At 45.9% G+C, this 16,653-nt stretch overlaps 1 protein-coding gene across 3 annotated transcripts in view; it reads left to right on the top strand.

Annotated features, from left to right (window-relative positions):
* The window catches only part of JADE2 (jade family PHD finger 2), a 137,851-nt gene that overhangs the window by 103,753 nt on the left and 17,445 nt on the right, over positions 1–16,653 (top strand). For all 3 annotated transcript variants that reach the window (XM_075274856.1, XM_075274855.1, XM_075274857.1), the window contains one exon: positions 13,433–13,921. In XM_075274856.1, coding sequence (XP_075130957.1) covers positions 13,433–13,921 — 489 coding nt within the window. The remainder of the gene's footprint in view (positions 1–13,432; positions 13,922–16,653) is intronic.

The following is a 16,653-nucleotide window of genomic DNA, read 5'->3' as shown; positions in this document are numbered from 1 at the left end:
AGTTAAGTTAGATGGTCGCCGAGCATGGACAGCCCGCTTCAAATTATCCCACAGATGTTCAATGATATTCAGGTCTGGGGACTGGGATGGCCATTCCAGAACATTGTAATTGTTCCTCTGCATGAATGCCTGAGGATTTGGAGCAGTGTTTTGGATCATTGTCTTGCTGAAATATCCATCCCCGGCGTAACTTCAACTTCGTCACTGATTCTTGAACATTATTCTCAAGAATCTGCTGATACTGAGTGGAATCCATGCGACCCTCAACTTTAACAAGATTCCCGATGCCGGCATTGGCCACACAGCCCCAAAGCATGATGGAACCTCCACCAAATTTTACAGTGGGTAGCATGTGTTATTCTTGGAATGCTGTTTCTTTTTGGACGCCATGCATAACGCCTTTTTTTATAACCAAACAACTCAATTTTTGTTTCCAAAATGAAGCTGCCTTGTCCAAATGTGCTTTTTCATACCTCAGGCAACTCTATTTGTGGCGTATGTGCAGAAACGGCTTCTTTCTCATCACTCTCCCATACAGCTTCTATTTGTGCAAAGTGCACTGTATAGTTGACCGATGCACAGTGACACCATCTGCAGCAAGATGATGCTGCAGCTCTTTGGAGGTGGTCTGCGGATTGTCCTTGACTGTTCTCACCATTCTTCTTCTCTGCCTTTCTGATATTTTTCTTGGCCTGCCACTTCTGGGCTTAACAAGAACTGTCCCTGTGGTCTTCCATTTCCTTACTATGTTCCTCACAGTGGAAACTGACAGGTTAAATCTCTGAGACAACTTTTTGTATCCTTCCCCTGAACAACTATGTTGAACAATCTTTGTTTTCAGATCATTTGAGAGTTGTTTTGAGTAGCCCATGATGCCACTCTTCAGAGGAGATTCAAATAGGAGATCAACTTGCAATTGGCCACCTTAAATACCTTTTCTTATGATTGGATACATCTGGCTATGAAGTTCAAAGCTCACTGAGGTTACAAAACCAATTTTGTGCTTCAGTAAGTCAGTAAAAAGTAGTTAGGGGAATTCAAATCAATAAAATGATAAGGGTGCCCATACTTTTGCACCGGTCAAATTTTGGTTTAATGCATATTGCACATTTTCTGTTAGTACAATAAACCTCATTTCAATCCTGAAATATTACTGTGTCCATCAGTTATTAGATATATCAAACTGAAATGGCTGTTGCAAACACCAAAATATTTAGAACAAAAAATGATTAAGATTAATAGGGGTGCCCAAACTTTTTCATAGGACTGTACATTTCACTGATTCATTGTATTTATGCTTAAAAAAGACTCCTTTGGGTTGAAACGTTGCATCATGTCTGGTGACTAAAGAGTTCACTTTTTTCATGGGACTAGAGTGCTTTAGCTTTTATCATTCATTTGTGCGTGAATTCCTGTGTTCACATGATCCTATAGAATCCCGGAGGATTTATACTCATTCCTAGTGTTAACTATAAACTGTAACATCTGTGGCCTTTAGCAGTTGATACTATTGGCACAGTACGACAGGAAGTCTAGGATCAGGCCCTGCCTTTAGGTAATAGAAAATATGGTCCGTCAAATCATACTTGTCTAGTTCAGAAAACTGCAGATGTTCAACTTTGTTAGTATCTTCAATTGTTGTTTAAGCTGCAAAAGTACTTAGAGGTCTAAGCATGTCATTTCCAGACACTGACACTCTTAACATAAGCCATTAGTGCAGTTGGTTCTTCGTTATAGGAAATCCCCAAAGATTTTTGATAGCTGCACAGATATTTCTCAGTTCAGCAATAGAAACATGTAATAGAGTAATGTGTAAACGCCTATTGAGTATCCCAGACACTATAGATTTACAAAGGCTGGCTGTGATACTTTTTTGGCATCATAAGCTATTGCCTTGTTTTCATTTACCTTTTTGCCAACCAATCAAATATTTATGAAGCCCATGTGCCCTCTATGCTAGTATTGGTTATTTGACCCTAAACATGCATGGACTCAAAGCTAGTTAGGGTGCACATTCATTAGTAAGATGACATTAGTAAAATGACTGGATCTTAAAGGGTTTGTCCCGGATTACCACTTTTTTATGTGGCCGGGGAAGGTGAAAAAAACAAAAACATACTCGCCTGTTCCTGATGCTTCAGTGTGGTCCATTTCTGCTGCTGTGGGGTTTTCTTCAGCACGTGACCACTGCAGTCAATCAGCAGCCTAAACAAAGGGACACAGGACATCACAGTGTGGCAGGGACTTCTGCTGGAAGATATCAGTGTGAGTTCAATACCTGGGACCCGTGCTGATCAGCTGTTTGAAGGTACTGTTGTGCTTTCACTATTTATATTGCACAGTATCTGTAATTACATTGCACATTATAAAACAGGCTGTAATAATAGTGCACAGCTGCTATAAAACAGATGGGGTGTAATGTGAATAGTGAAAGGGCCCCACACAGTGTAATATGCTCCACAGTGGCCTCCACACAGTATAGTATGCTCATAGTGGCCCCAAGCAGTAAAATATGTTCCCCAAAGCCCTCAACATTATAGTATGTTTCCCCAGTGGCCCCACACAGTATAAAATGCTCCCAAAAGTTGCTTCAAGTGAATGGAGAGCACTATGGGACATTATACTGTGTGAAGAGACCACTGTTATGCCCATAGTAGCCTTTATACAGTATAATGTCCCATAACAGCTTTCCACATAATGCCCTTCACACAGTATAATATCACATGGAGTGGTCACTTTGGCCACATTATACAGTGTGCACTGTGGGACATTATTAATAAAGGGATTCTGCAAATTCCGAAGGGGCCTTAGCAGATGGCTGCCTAAAGTCACTAGCACTTACTACATGGAGGTCTGTAAAGGGGTCTCTTCTTGCAGGGGGGGCCATAAAGGGGCAGTATACTGTGTCGTGGGCCAGTAAAGAGAACAGCAAATTTTATGTGGGCCAATAAGTGATACAGTGTGGGGGGTTTTATACCATGTGAGATCAGGAAATGCAACGTTTTACCGTGTGGGAGCCACTAGGAACGGGATTGCATTGTCATTTGAAGGAAAAGGGGCCCCAGTTAAAAGGTTTGCTATGAGGCCTAGTCTTTGCTAGTTACATGTTTTCCTTTTCTGCCTGCTTTTTATAAAGGCCACAAACTTTAAAGTCAATGCCACTTTTGTTGCAAGCTGCCATTCCTGAATTACCCAATGAAAGAGCTCTCCCAGGTTGACATTTCTGCAAGTGCAGTGGAAAGTGAAAGCCACTGAGATTTTTCAATTCATGTTTTGACTTGGCTTAGTATATGTACTGGTCTCCTTGGGACAAGTCCAATGAATACAGAAACGGACAGACACTTCATACCTGGACAATGCCAGAAGATACTTTTTCTATTGAAAACTGTAAATCCTTTTTTTCTTGGGTGCATTTTATCTTATTGCATGAGATAACTCCTTTCCCAAAAGGAGAGTCCAATTTAAAAGTTTACTCTATTCATACTTGTAAGTATTCAATATTTATTCTCCGTTGGTTTGTCTTGCTTTGGGCAGCCATAAGGTCCAGCAAATAAGTTGACATAAATAGAAAGCTCAGAGGACCTCCTACCTGTCCCTTATATTTCTCAAATGGTAAGGTGTAAACTTACCCGTATTTCCCATAAAATGAAGATTTTGAGACATCTTGTCTTAGAACTCTGCATTGCCATTCTTTATGAAATATGTAAATAAATTTGATCTAGATGTTACCAATCCTATGTCCAATCCTAAAGTAACTACAAAGTCTAAGGCCTGGTTTACATCTGCGTTCGGTAATTCCATTCGGAAGTCCACATGGGGACCCCCAAATTGAATACCGAACGCATTGACAAGTAATGAGTAGAGATGAGCGAACAGTGTTCTATCGAACTCATGTTCGATCGGATATTAGGCTGTTCGGCATGTTCGAATCGAACACCGCGTGGTAAAGTGCGCCATTACTCGATTCCCCTCCCACCTTCCCTGGCGCCTTTTTTGCTCCAATAACAGCGCAGGGTAGGTGGGACAGGAACTACGACACCGGTGACGTTGAAAAAAGTAGGCAAAACCCATTGGCTGCCGAAAACATGTGACCTCTAATTTAAAAGAACAGCGACGCCCAGCTTCGCGTCATTCTGAGCTTGCAATTCACCGGGGACGGAGGTTTCCGTCCAGTTAGCTAGGGGTTAGATTCTGGGTAGGCAGGGACAGGCTAGGATAGGAAGGAGAAGACAACCAACAGCTCTTATAAGAGCTAAATTCCAGGGAGAAGCTTGTCAGTGTAACGTGGCACTGACGGGCTTAATCGCCGCAACCCAGCTTTCCACGGATCCTGAATGGAATACACTGACAGTGTATTCCCGTATACCCGATATATACCCCCGATACCCGTTCCAACGGTGTGCCCCCCCACCTTCACCCCAGAAATACCCTGCAAGTCCCCTAGCAATAAAATTGGGGCTATATACACCCACTATTTTTGCTACTGCCATATAGTGCCATTGTCTCACTGGGAATTCAAAGAATATATTGGGTTTACAAATAACTTCAATTCCAGGGAGAAGCTTGTCAGTGTAACGTGGCACTGACGGGCTCAATCGCCGCAACCCAGCTTTCCCAGGATCCTGAATGGAACACACTGACAGTGTATTCCCGTATACCCCATATATACACCCCAAATCCCCGTTCCAACGGTGTGCCCCCCCACCTTCACCTCAGAAATACCCTGCAAGTCCCCTAGCAATAGAATTGGGGCTATATACACCCACTATTTTTGCTACTGCCATATAGTGCCATTGTCTCACTGGGAATTCAAAGAATATATTGGGTTTACAAATAACTTCAATTCCAGGGAGAAGCTTGTCAGTGTAACGTGGCACTGACGGGCTCAATCGCCGCAACCCAGCTTTCCCAGGATCCTGAATGGAACACACTGACAGTGTATTCCCGTATACCCCATATATACACCCCAAATCCCCGTTCCAACGGTGTGCCCCCCACCTTCACCTCAGAAATACCCTGCAAGTCCCCTAGCAATAGAATTGGGGCTATATACACCCACTATTTTTGCTACTGGTATATAGTGCCATTGTCTGACTGGGAATTCAAAGAATATATTGGGGTTACGTGCACCCACAATTTTTGCTACTGGTATATAGTGCCATTGTCTCACTGGGAATTCAAAGAATATATTGGGGTTACGTGCACCCACAATTTTTGCTACTGGTATATAGTGCCATTGTCTGACTGGGAATTCAAAGAATATATTGGGGTTACAAATACCCTCATTTCTTGCTACTGCCATATAGTGCCAGTTTCTGACTGGTAATTCAAAGAATATATTGGGGTTATAAATACCCTCATTTCTTGCTACTGGTATATAGTGCCATTGTCTGACTGGGAATTCAAAGAATATATTGGGGTTACAAATACCCTCATTTCTTGCTACTGGTATATAGTGCCATTGTCTGACTGGGAATTCAAAGAATATATTGGGGTTATAAATACCCTCATTTCTTCCTACTGCCATATAGTGCCAGTTTCTGACTGGTAATTCAAAGAATATATTGGGGTTATAAATACCCTCATTTCTTGCTACTGGTATATAGTGCCATTGTCTGACTGGGAATTCAAAGAATATATTGGGGTTATAAATACCCTCATTTCTTGCTACTGGTATATAGTGCCATTGTCTGACTGGGAATTCAAAGAATATATTGGGGTTACAAATACCCTCATTTCTTGCTACTGCCATATAGTGCCAGTTTCTGACTGGTAATTCAAAGAATATATTGGGGTTACGTGCACCCACAATTTTTGCTACTGGTATATAGTGCCATTGTCTAACTGGGAATTCAAAGAATATATTGGGGTTACAAATACCCTCATTTCTTGCTACTGCCATATAGTGCCAGTTTCTGACTGGTAATTCAAAGAATATATTGGGGTTATAAATACCCTCATTTCTTGCTACTGGTATATAGTGCCATTGTCTGACTGGGAATTCAAAGAATATATTGGGGTTACGTGCACCCACAATTTTTGCTACTGGTATATAGTGCCAATTTCTAACTGGGAATTCAAAATGCGCAAGGCTCCCGGAAAGGGACGTGGACGAGGCCGTGGGCGAGGTCGGGGGAATGGTTCTGGGGAGCAAGGTAGCAGTGAAGCCACAGGGCGTCCCGTGCCTACTCCTGTGGGGCAGCAAGCATTGCGCCACTCCACAGTGCCAGGGTTGCTTGCCACATTAACTAAACTGCAGGGTACAAACCTTAGTAGGCCCGAGAACCAGGAACAGGTCTTGCAATGGCTGTCAGAGAACGCTTACAGCACATTGTCCAGCAGCCAGTCAGACTCTGCCTCCTCTCCTCCTATTACCCAACAGTCTTGTCCTCCTTCCTCCCAAAATTCCCAAGCTTCACAGAACAATAACCCCAACTGTCCCTGCTCCCCAGAGCTGTTCTCCGCTCCTTTCATTGTCCCTCAACCTGCCTCTCCACGTCACGATTCCACGAACCTAACAGAGGAGCATCTGTGTCCAGATGCTCAAACACTAGAGTCTCCTCCATCTCCGTTCGATTTGGTGGTGGATGACCAGCAACCCACCCTCATCGACGATGATGTGACGCAGTTGCCGTCAGGGCATCCAGTTGACCGGCGCATTGTGCGGGAGGAGGAGATGAGACAGGAGTTGGAAGAGGAACTGGTGGATGATGAGGACACTGACCCGACCTGGACAGGGGGGATGTCAAGCGGGGAAAGTAGTGTGGATGTTGAGGCAGGTGCAGCACCAAAAAGGGTAGCTAGAGGCAGAGGCAGAGGTCAGCAGCTTAGGCGAAGCCAGGCCACACCCGGAATCTCCCAAGATGTTCCAGTTCGTACCCAGCCCCGAAAAACTCCCACCTCGAGGGCACGTTTCTCGAAGGTGTGGAGTTTTTTCAAGGAATGCGCCGAGGACAGATATAGTGTTGTCTGCACAATTTGCCTCTCGAAATTGATTAGGGGCTCTGAGAAGAGCAACCTGTCCACCACTTCAATGCGCCGTCATTTGGAATCCAAGCACTGGAATCAGTGGCAGGCAGCAACGGCAGGACAAAGGCCGCCTGCCGTTCACGCCACTGCCACTGCCTCTGCCACTGCCACTGCCACTGCTGACTGTGCTGGCGATGCACTCCAGAGGACGAGCCAGGACACCACTTCATCTGCCTCCGCCACTTTGTTGACTTCTCCCTCATCCTCCCCTGTTCCTGTCTTATCTCCTTCTCCTGCACCATCAAAGGCACCATCAGGCGCTTCTTTACAACAACCCACCATCTCTCAGACATTGGAGCGGCGGCAGAAATACACTGCTAACCACCCATACGCGCAAGCCTTGAACGCCAACATCGCTAAACTGCTGGCCCAGGAGATGTTGGCGTTCCGGCTTGTTGAAACTCCCGCCTTCCTGGACCTGATGGCAACTGCGGCACCTCGCTATGCCGTCCCTAGCCGTCACTACTTCTCCCGGTGTGCCGTCCCCGCCTTGCACCAGCACGTGTCACTCAACATCAGGCGGGCCCTTAGTTCCGCGCTTTGCACAAAGGTCCACTTGACCACCGACGCGTGGACAAATGCATGCGGACAGGGACGCTACATTTCACTGACGGCACACTGGGTGAATGTAGTTGAGGCTGGGACTGCTTCCCAAACTGGCCCGGTGTACCTCGTCTCCCCGCCTAACATTCCTGGCAGGGACACGAGAAGAACACCCCCCTCCTCCTCCTCCTCTACCGCCTCCTCCTCCGCCACCGCCTCCTCCTCCGCCACCGCCTCCTCCTCCGCTGTTAGATTGACCCCAGCTACGAGTTGGAAACGTTGCAGCACTGGCGTTGGTAGACGTCAGCAGGCTGTGCTGAAGCTGATCAGCTTGGGGGACAGACAGCACACTGCCTCCGAGGTGAGGGATGCCCTCCTCGATGAGACGGCAATATGGTTTGAGCCGCTGCACCTGGGCCCAGGCATGGTCGTTTGTGATAACGACCGGAACCTGGTAGCAGCTCTGGAGCTTGCCGGACTCCAACATGTTCCATGCCTGGCCCACGTCTTCAACCTAGTGGTGCAACGTTTCCTAAAGAGCTACCCCAATGTTCCAGAGCTACTGGTTAAAGTGCGGCGCATGTGCGCCCACTTTCGCAAGTCGACAGTAGCCGCTGCTAGCTTAAAATCTCTCCAGCAACGCCTGCATGTGCCACAACACCGGCTTTTGTGCGACGTCCCCACACGCTGGAACTCAACGTTTCAGATGTTGAATAGAGTGGTTGAGCAGCAGAGACCTTTGATGGAATACCAGCTACAAAACCCTAGGGTGCCACAAAGTCAGCTGCCTCAGTTTCACATCCATGAGTGGCCATGGATGAGAGACCTTTGTGACATCCTACGGGTCTTTGAGGAGTCCACAAGGAGGGTGAGCTCTGAGGATGCGATGGTGAGCCTTACAATCTCGCTCTTGTGTGTTCTGAGAGAATCCCTGATTGACATCAGGGATAACTCAGATCACACAGAGGAGTTAGGGATAGCATCCGATCCGTCACAGCTGGAGAGTAGGTCCACACATCTGTCCGCTTTACTGCGTTTAATGGAGGAGGAGGAGGAGGAGGAAGATGATCCGATGATGTGATGGTGATACAGGAGGCTTCCGGGCAACTTCGAATCGTCCCATTGTTGCAGCGCGGATGGGTAGACATGGAGGATGAGGAGGAAATGGAGATTGAACTTTCCGGTGGGGCCAGAGGAGTCATGCCAACTAACACTGTGGCAGACATGGCTGAGTTCATGTTGGGGTGCTTTACAACCGACAAGCGTATTGTCAAAATCATGGAGGACAACCAGTACTGGATCTTTGCTATCCTTGACCCCCGGTATAAAAACAACATCTCGTCTTTTATTCCGTTAGAGGGGAGGGCCAATCGCATCAATGCTTGCCACAGGCAATTGGTGCAGAATATGATGGAGATGTTTCCAGCATGTGACATTGGCGGCAGGGAGGGCAGTTCCTCCAGTAGGCAACCAAGTTCTCACCGGTCCACACAAACGAGGGGCACACTGTCTAAGGTCTGGGACACCTTGATGGCACCCCCTCGCCAAATTGCCGCCACGGAGGGTCCTAGTGTCACCAGGCGTGAGAAGTATAGGCGCATGTTGCGGGAATACCTTTCCGACCACAGCCCTGTCCTCTCCGACCCCTCTGCGCCCTACACGTATTGGGTGTCGAAGTTGGACCTGTGGCTTGAACTTGCCCTATATGCCTTGGAGGTGCTGTCCTGTCCTGCCGCCAGCGTCCTATCTGAGAGGGTGTTCAGTGCAGCCGGTGGCATCATCACTGACAAGCGCACCCGTCTGTCAGCTGAGAGTGCCGACCGGCTCACTTTGATAAAAATGAACCACCACTGGATAGAGCCTTCATTTTTGTGCCCACCTGTGTAAAGCACCCCAACATGAAACTCCATGTCTGTACTCAACCTCTCCAATTCCTCCGCATCCTCATACTCATCCACCATAAGCGTTGCACAATTCTGCTAATACTAGGCTCCCTCCACCCTGATTTCCCCCAACTCTGCTGGTTAGAGGCTCCCTCCACCCTGATTTCCACCAATTCTGCTGGTTAGAGGCTCCCTCCACCCTGCTTTCCCACAACTCTGCTGGTTAGAGGCTCCCTCCACCCTGCTTTCCCACAACTCTGCTGGTTAGAGGCTCCCTCCACCCTGCTTTCCCACAACTCTGCTGGTTAGAGGCTCCCTCCACCCTGATTTCCACCAACTCTGCTGGTTAGAGGCTCCCTCCACCCTGCTTTCCCACAACTCTGCTGGTTAGAGGCTCCCTCCACCCTGATTTCCACCAACTCTGCTGGTTAGAGGCTCCCTCCACCATGAATTGGTCCAAACTGGGCTGTTTAGAGGCTCCCTCCACCATGAATTGGTCCAAACTGGGGTTTTTAGAGGCTCCCTCCACCATGAATTGGTCCAAACTGGGCTGTTTAGAGGCTCCCTCCACCATGAATTGGTCCAAACTGGGGTTTTTAGAGGCTCCCTCCACCATGAATTGGTCCAAACTGGGCTGGTTAGAGGCTCCCTCCACCATGAATTTGCCCAAACTGGGCTGTTTAGAGGCTCCCTCCACCATGAATTTGCCCAAACTGGGCTGTTTAGAGGCTCCCTCCACCATGAATTGGTCCAAACTGGGGTTTTTAGAGGCTCCCTCCACCATGAATTGGTCCAAACTGGGCTGTTTAGAGGCTCCCTCCACCATGAATTGGTCCAAACTGGGGTTTTAAAGGCTCCCTCCACCATGAATTGGTCCAAACTGGGCTGGTTAGAGGCTCCCTCCACCATGAATTTGCCCAAACTGGGCTGTTTAGAGGCTCCCTCCACCATGAATTTGCCCAAACTGGGCTGTTTAGAGGCTCCCTCCACCATGAATTGGTCCAAACTGGGGTTTTTAGAGGCTCCCTCCACCATGAATTGGTCCAAACTGGGCTGTTTATAGGCTCCCTCCACCATGAATTGGTCCAAACTGGGGTTTTTAGAGGCTCCCTCCACCATGAATTGGTCCAAACTGGGCTGGTTAGAGGCTCCCTCCACCATGAATTTGCATAAACTGGGCTGTTTAGAGGCTCCCTCCACCATGAATTTGCCCAAACTGGGCTGTTTAGAGGCTCCCTCCACCATGAATTGGTCCAAACTGGGGTTTTTAGAGGCTCCCTCCACCATGAATTGGTCCAAACTGGGGTTTTTAGAGGCTCCCTCCACCATGAATTTGCCCAAACTGGGCTGTTTAGAGGCTCCCTCCACCATGAATTTGCCCAAACTGAGCTGTTTAGAGGATCCCTCCACCAACGAATTGGTCCAAACTGGGGTTTTTAGAGGCTCCCTCCACCATGAATTGGTCCAAACTGGGGGTTTTTAGAGGCTCCCTCCACCATGAATTTGCCCAAACTGGGCTGTTTAGAGGCTCCCTCCATCATGAATTGGTCCAAACTGGGGTTTTTAGAGGCTCCCTCCACCATGAATTGGTCCAAACTGGGGTTTTTAGAGGCTCCCTCCACCATGAATTGGTCCAAACTGGGGTTTTTAGAGGCTCCCTCCACCATGAATTGGTCCAAACTGGGCTGGTTAGAGGCTCCCTCCACCATGAATTTGCCCAAACTGGGCTGTTTAGAGGCTCCCTCCACCATGAATTGGTCCAAACTGGGGTTTTTAGAGGCTCCCTCCACCATGAATTGGTCCAAACTGGGGTTTTTAGAGGCTCCCTCCACCATGAATTGGTCCAAACTGGGCTGGTTAGAGGCTCCCTCCACCATGAATTTGCCCAAACTGGGCTGTTTAGAGGCTCCCTCCACCATGAATTTGCCCAAACTGGGCTGTTTAGAGGCTCCCTCCACCATGAATTGGTCCAAACTGGGGTTTTTAGAGGCTCCCTCCACCATGAATTGGTCCAAACTGGGCTGTTTAGAGGCTCCCTCCACCATGAATTGGTCCAAACTGGGGTTTATAAGAGGCTCCCTCCACCATGAATTGGTCCAAACTGGGGTTTTTAGAGGCTCCCTCCACCATGAATTGGTCCAAACTGGGGGTTTTTAGAGGCTCCCTCCACCATGAATTTGCCCAAACTGGGCTGTTTAGAGGCTCCCTCCATCATGAATTGGGCCAAACTGGGGTTTTTAGAGGCTCCCTCCACCATGAATTGGTCCAAACTGGGGTTTTTAGAGGCTCCCTCCACCATGAATTGGTCCAAACTGGGGTTTTTAGAGGCTCCCTCCACCATGAATTGGTCCAAACTGGGGTTTTTAGAGGCTCCCTCCACCATGAATTGGTCCAAACTGGGGGTTTTTAGAGGCTCCCTCCACCATGAATTTGCCCAAACTGGGCTGTTTAGAGGCTCCCCTCCATCATGAATTGGTCCAAACTGGGGTTTTTAGAGGCTCCCTCCACCATGAATTGGTCCAAACTGGGGTTTTTAGAGGCTCCCTCCACCATGAATTTGCCCAAACTGGGGTTTTTAGAGGCTCCCTCCACCATGAATTTGCCCAAACTCTGCTGGTTAGAGGCTCGATCCACCCTGATTTTCAAAACAAATGTTGGTGCCAACCTCAACTTACTACAAGGGCCAAATTCACTGCTGGTGACAAGCTCTCCTCACTGCAAGTGCCAAATACACATGTTTCAAGGTGTTTTCCTACTGTCAGAGAGGTGGTATTGAGTGTGTAAAGTGTGTAGTTGTTAGGCTGTGATGTTGGGGTAATAGAGGGTCTTTGGTGTGTTAGATGCCCCCAGACATGCTTCCCCTGCTGTCCCAGTGTCATTCCAGAGGTGTTGGCATCATTTCCTGGGGTGTCATAGTGGACTTGGTGACCCTCCAGACACGGATTTGGGTTTCCCCCTTAACGAGTATCTGTTCCCCATAGACTATAATGGGGTTCGAAACCCGTTCGAACACACGAACATTGAGCGGCTGTTCGAATCGAATTTCGAACCTCGAACATTTTAGTGTTCGCTCATCTCTAGTAATGAGCAATGAGAGAACACAGACCCGTTTTCTGCGCGCTGTCCAAATGAGTCATATGGAGATTAATGTACTTCATTAACTACTTTCCTCTCTGCCCCAGATTTAGCGGAGACTGCACGGAAAACAAACGAACCCCATTATAGACTAAGGGGTCCGTGTGTTTTCATTGCTCACCGCCTGTCAATGCGTTCGGTATTCCGTTCGGGGGGTCTCCATGCGGACTCCCCGAACAGAATACCGAATGCAGATGTGAACCAGGCTTTATACTGCTCTCAGTGACAGTTTCACAGTATGTACAGATATGTACAATTCCAAAAAAAAAAGAAGGAAATCCTAATGGTAGTTCTTAGTTTCTCTATCCATTTTCAGGAAGAAGAACCATAGAAAAACATTCACTACAATGTAGTGTTATAAATAAATTTTCCATATTTTACTTTCTTTTTGAGAAATACATCTCTTTACTAAATATGATGTGTCAGGAGGCCTGATCCTCTTTAATGGGATTATGCCATCACCCCATGCCTTGCCTCTTTCAATCTGGAATTCTGCATTAAGCATCTGATTTTGCAGCGAGATAATGTGACTGGCTGTCCTTTTTCCTGTGTAGTGACTGCTGCAGAGAAAATGTAGCATAAGTGTTCTGCTATTTATCTGAAAGACCTCCATATAATTCTATGCATTGTCATTTTATCAGGTCTCTATCTCATAAACAATTCCAGTAGAAATGTTACTGTAGAGTTTTGTCAGGAGTCGTAGATGTGTCCCTGGAATAATTTGTAATATTTGCTTCTACAGATAATATATACTATATTATAATCATATTCTACTTTTATTTTTATTCTAACTTGAAAAAAAAATTAAATTTGGGGTAACATATGTCTGTTTTACCTTTTAGTGTTCCATGTCAACCTGTGCTACTGCGTTTCATGTTACCTGCGCCTTTGACCACAACCTTGAGATGCACACCACCTTGGCAGAAAATGATGAAGTGAAGTTCAAGTCCTATTGTCTAGAGCACAGCAAAGGAGCCACCAAACCAGAGGATCAGTGCAGCCAAAGACCATGCTCGTCTGTTGCCTCCATGGATGCTGACCAATTGCAGAAGGATCTTGAAAAGGTCACCTTAAGAAAACAGAAGCTTCAGCAACTGGAGGAGGATTTTCATGAACTTGTTAAGTCAGAGGATGTGGCTGAGAACCTTAATGTTAGCAAGAATGTGGTTGACTTTATTTACCAGTACTGGAAGCTGAAGAGGAAGGCAAACTTTAACAAGCCTCTTTTAGGTCCTAAAAAAGAAGAAGTGGATGATTTAGCTCAGCAAGAGCAAGATGTATTATACAGGAGATTAAAACTTTTTACACATCTAAGGCAGGATTTGGAAAGGGTAAGTAGCTAACATTCAATTATGACTATGTTAACTTAATATAATATGTATACTGTTCATCAAGCCAAATTTACAGGTTATTTACAAATAGGTTTACATTATAAAAATATTTCTAGATTCTGCTGACTACAACTTAGTTTTTTTTTTCATTTTATTATATTTTGGAGCAATATTTCTTAGACATTCTACTAGTTTTATGTTTTTAGACACTCTGGTACCTCCAATTACCCAGTGTGATTGTTTGATAATTGGTTGATAATGAGAGTGAATGGCAGTACATCAAAGTGGCATTATTACATTAGTGGTTGATAATGAGAGTATTACATATGCCTACATAGAGTGTGTGTGATCCCTTGCTGATTTTGTAAGGATGCCCACTGACAAAGACATGAACAGTCTATACTTTTAAGGGTAGGCTAATTTTAACAGTGAGAGATAAAATATCAACAATAAAATCCAGAAAATCACATTGTATACATTTGATAAATTTGCATAGAGAAATAAGTATTTGATCCCTCTGGCAAACAAGTTTTAATACTTGGTGGGAAAACCCTTCTTGGCAAGCTCAGCAGTCAGATGGTTTTTGTAGTTGATGATGAGGTTTGCGCGCATGTCAGGAGGAAGTTTGGTCCATTCCTCTTTGCAGATTAAGGTCTGGAGACTGGTTAGGCCACTTCATGATTTTAATGTGCTCCTCTGACGAGACAGTATTTAGTCCTGGTATAGCGGTTAGCGGGTGATGTGACAGTATTTAGTCGTGGTATAGCGGTCAGCGGCTGACGTGACAGCATTTAGTCCTGGCATAGTGGTCAACGAATTGATGTGACTGTATTTAGTCGTGGTATAGTGGTCAGGGGGTGACGTGACAGTATTTAGTCCTGGTATCGTGGTCAGCGGGTGACGTAACAGTATTTAGTCCTGATATAGCGGTCAGTGGGTGATGTGACAGTATCAGCCCTGGTATAGTGGTCAGTGCATGATGTGACAGTATTTAGTCCTGGTATAACGGTCAGTGCATGATGTGACAGTATTTAGTCCTGGTATAGCGGTCAGTGGGTGATGTGACAGTATTTAGTCCCGGTATAGCAGTCCACGGGTGATGTGACAGTATTTAGTCCTGGTATAGCGGTCAGCAGGTGATGTGACAGTATTTAGTCCTGGTATAGCGGTCAGTGGGTGACATGATGGCATTTAGTCCTAGTATAGCTGTCAGCGGGTGATTTGACAGTATTTAGTCCTTGTATAGCAGTCATCTGGTGACGTGACAGTATTTAGTCCTGGTATAGTGTCACCAGGTGAGGTGACAGTATTTAGTCCTGGTATAGCTGTCAGTGGGTGATGTGACAGTAGTTAGTCCTGGTATAGCGGTCAGCGGGTGATGTGACAGTGTTTAGTCCTGGTATAGCGGTCAGTGGGTGACATGATGGTATTTAGTCCTAGTATAGATGTCAGCGGGTGATTTGACAGTATTTAGTCCTTGTATAGCAGTCAGCTGGTGACGTGACAGTATTTAGTCCTGGTATAGCGGTCACCAGGTGAGGTGACAGTATTTAGTCCTGGTATAGCGGTCAGTGTCTGATGTGACAGTATTTAGTCCTCGTATAGCGGTCAGCGGGTGATGTGACAGTATTTAGTCCTGGTACACAAAAGAAATGGATTGACAATGCTCACATTATTTACATAAGTATCAAATTTATTAAATACATACATAGGTAACAACACAATTAAAAGGTGATAGAGAGGATAATACCATCAGACGGATGTAACTACACTACACACAGGGTAAGTATAAATTGGTAAAAGTGGTATGTATGAACAAAGTATCCTACATAGGTTAAATCTCCTACAGTAGTAGAGACCAAAGATTTCTGCAGTCAAAGTCTACCTTCACAAATAATGCATAATGTAGCAACAATCTTACAGTACAATAACCTTCAGCATCATAAATAAAACGTATAGGGGAGATTGGCTAACATGCTGCTATGAAGGAGATGAGCCTGGTTGGAATAAATGTACTAGTATAATAGCTGATGTAGACCCACTCCCTATAACATAAGTGTCTCAAGGGGTCAGCGTAACTAACAGGCCAAGAAAATACATAGAAACATAGTAGAGGACAGCAAAAAATCAAGTATTAGAGTCATTGGCTATGTAGGCATATTAAAGAGGCATAGCATAACATACCCATAGAGCAAGTGGAGGGAAGACCCCAGCTGAGTAGTGTCGTCACCCGTCCCCGACGTGCGTTTCGGTGTTTTGCACCTTCTTCCTTCTTTTTATTTATTTTTATTTATTAGTATTTAGTCCTGGTATAGCGGTCAGTGTCTGATGTGACAGTATTTAGTCCTGGTATAGCGGTCAGCGGGTGATGTGACAGTATTCACTCACTCACAGTCCTGGTATAGCGGTCTTATTTGATAACTTTGTATGTATATAAATATTTTTTAGTGTATAGAGAAGGGCATGTGCCTTGTTGCTTTTGCACCTGATCTTTAAAGATAAGGCACAGAAGTAACTAGTTTGCCTAGGCAAAAAAACCTTACAGATGTACAAACAACCACTTAAACATTAAGAACACCCCTGTAAGTACCAGTAACGAGGCCTGCGGCACATTGCATTAACAGAATGTGACTATATTGTATGTACAAGTGGGGCCTCACTTTTAACCCCTTAGCGACCCTTGACGTAACTGTACGTCATGGGTCGCATGGGGATGTATGGAGCGAGCTCAC

Source organism: Leptodactylus fuscus, chromosome 5 (assembly GCF_031893055.1).
Source record: "Leptodactylus fuscus isolate aLepFus1 chromosome 5, aLepFus1.hap2, whole genome shotgun sequence".
Classification (NCBI taxonomy): domain Eukaryota; kingdom Metazoa; phylum Chordata; class Amphibia; order Anura; family Leptodactylidae; genus Leptodactylus; species Leptodactylus fuscus.
This window is presented reverse-complemented; position numbering and strand designations above follow the sequence as displayed.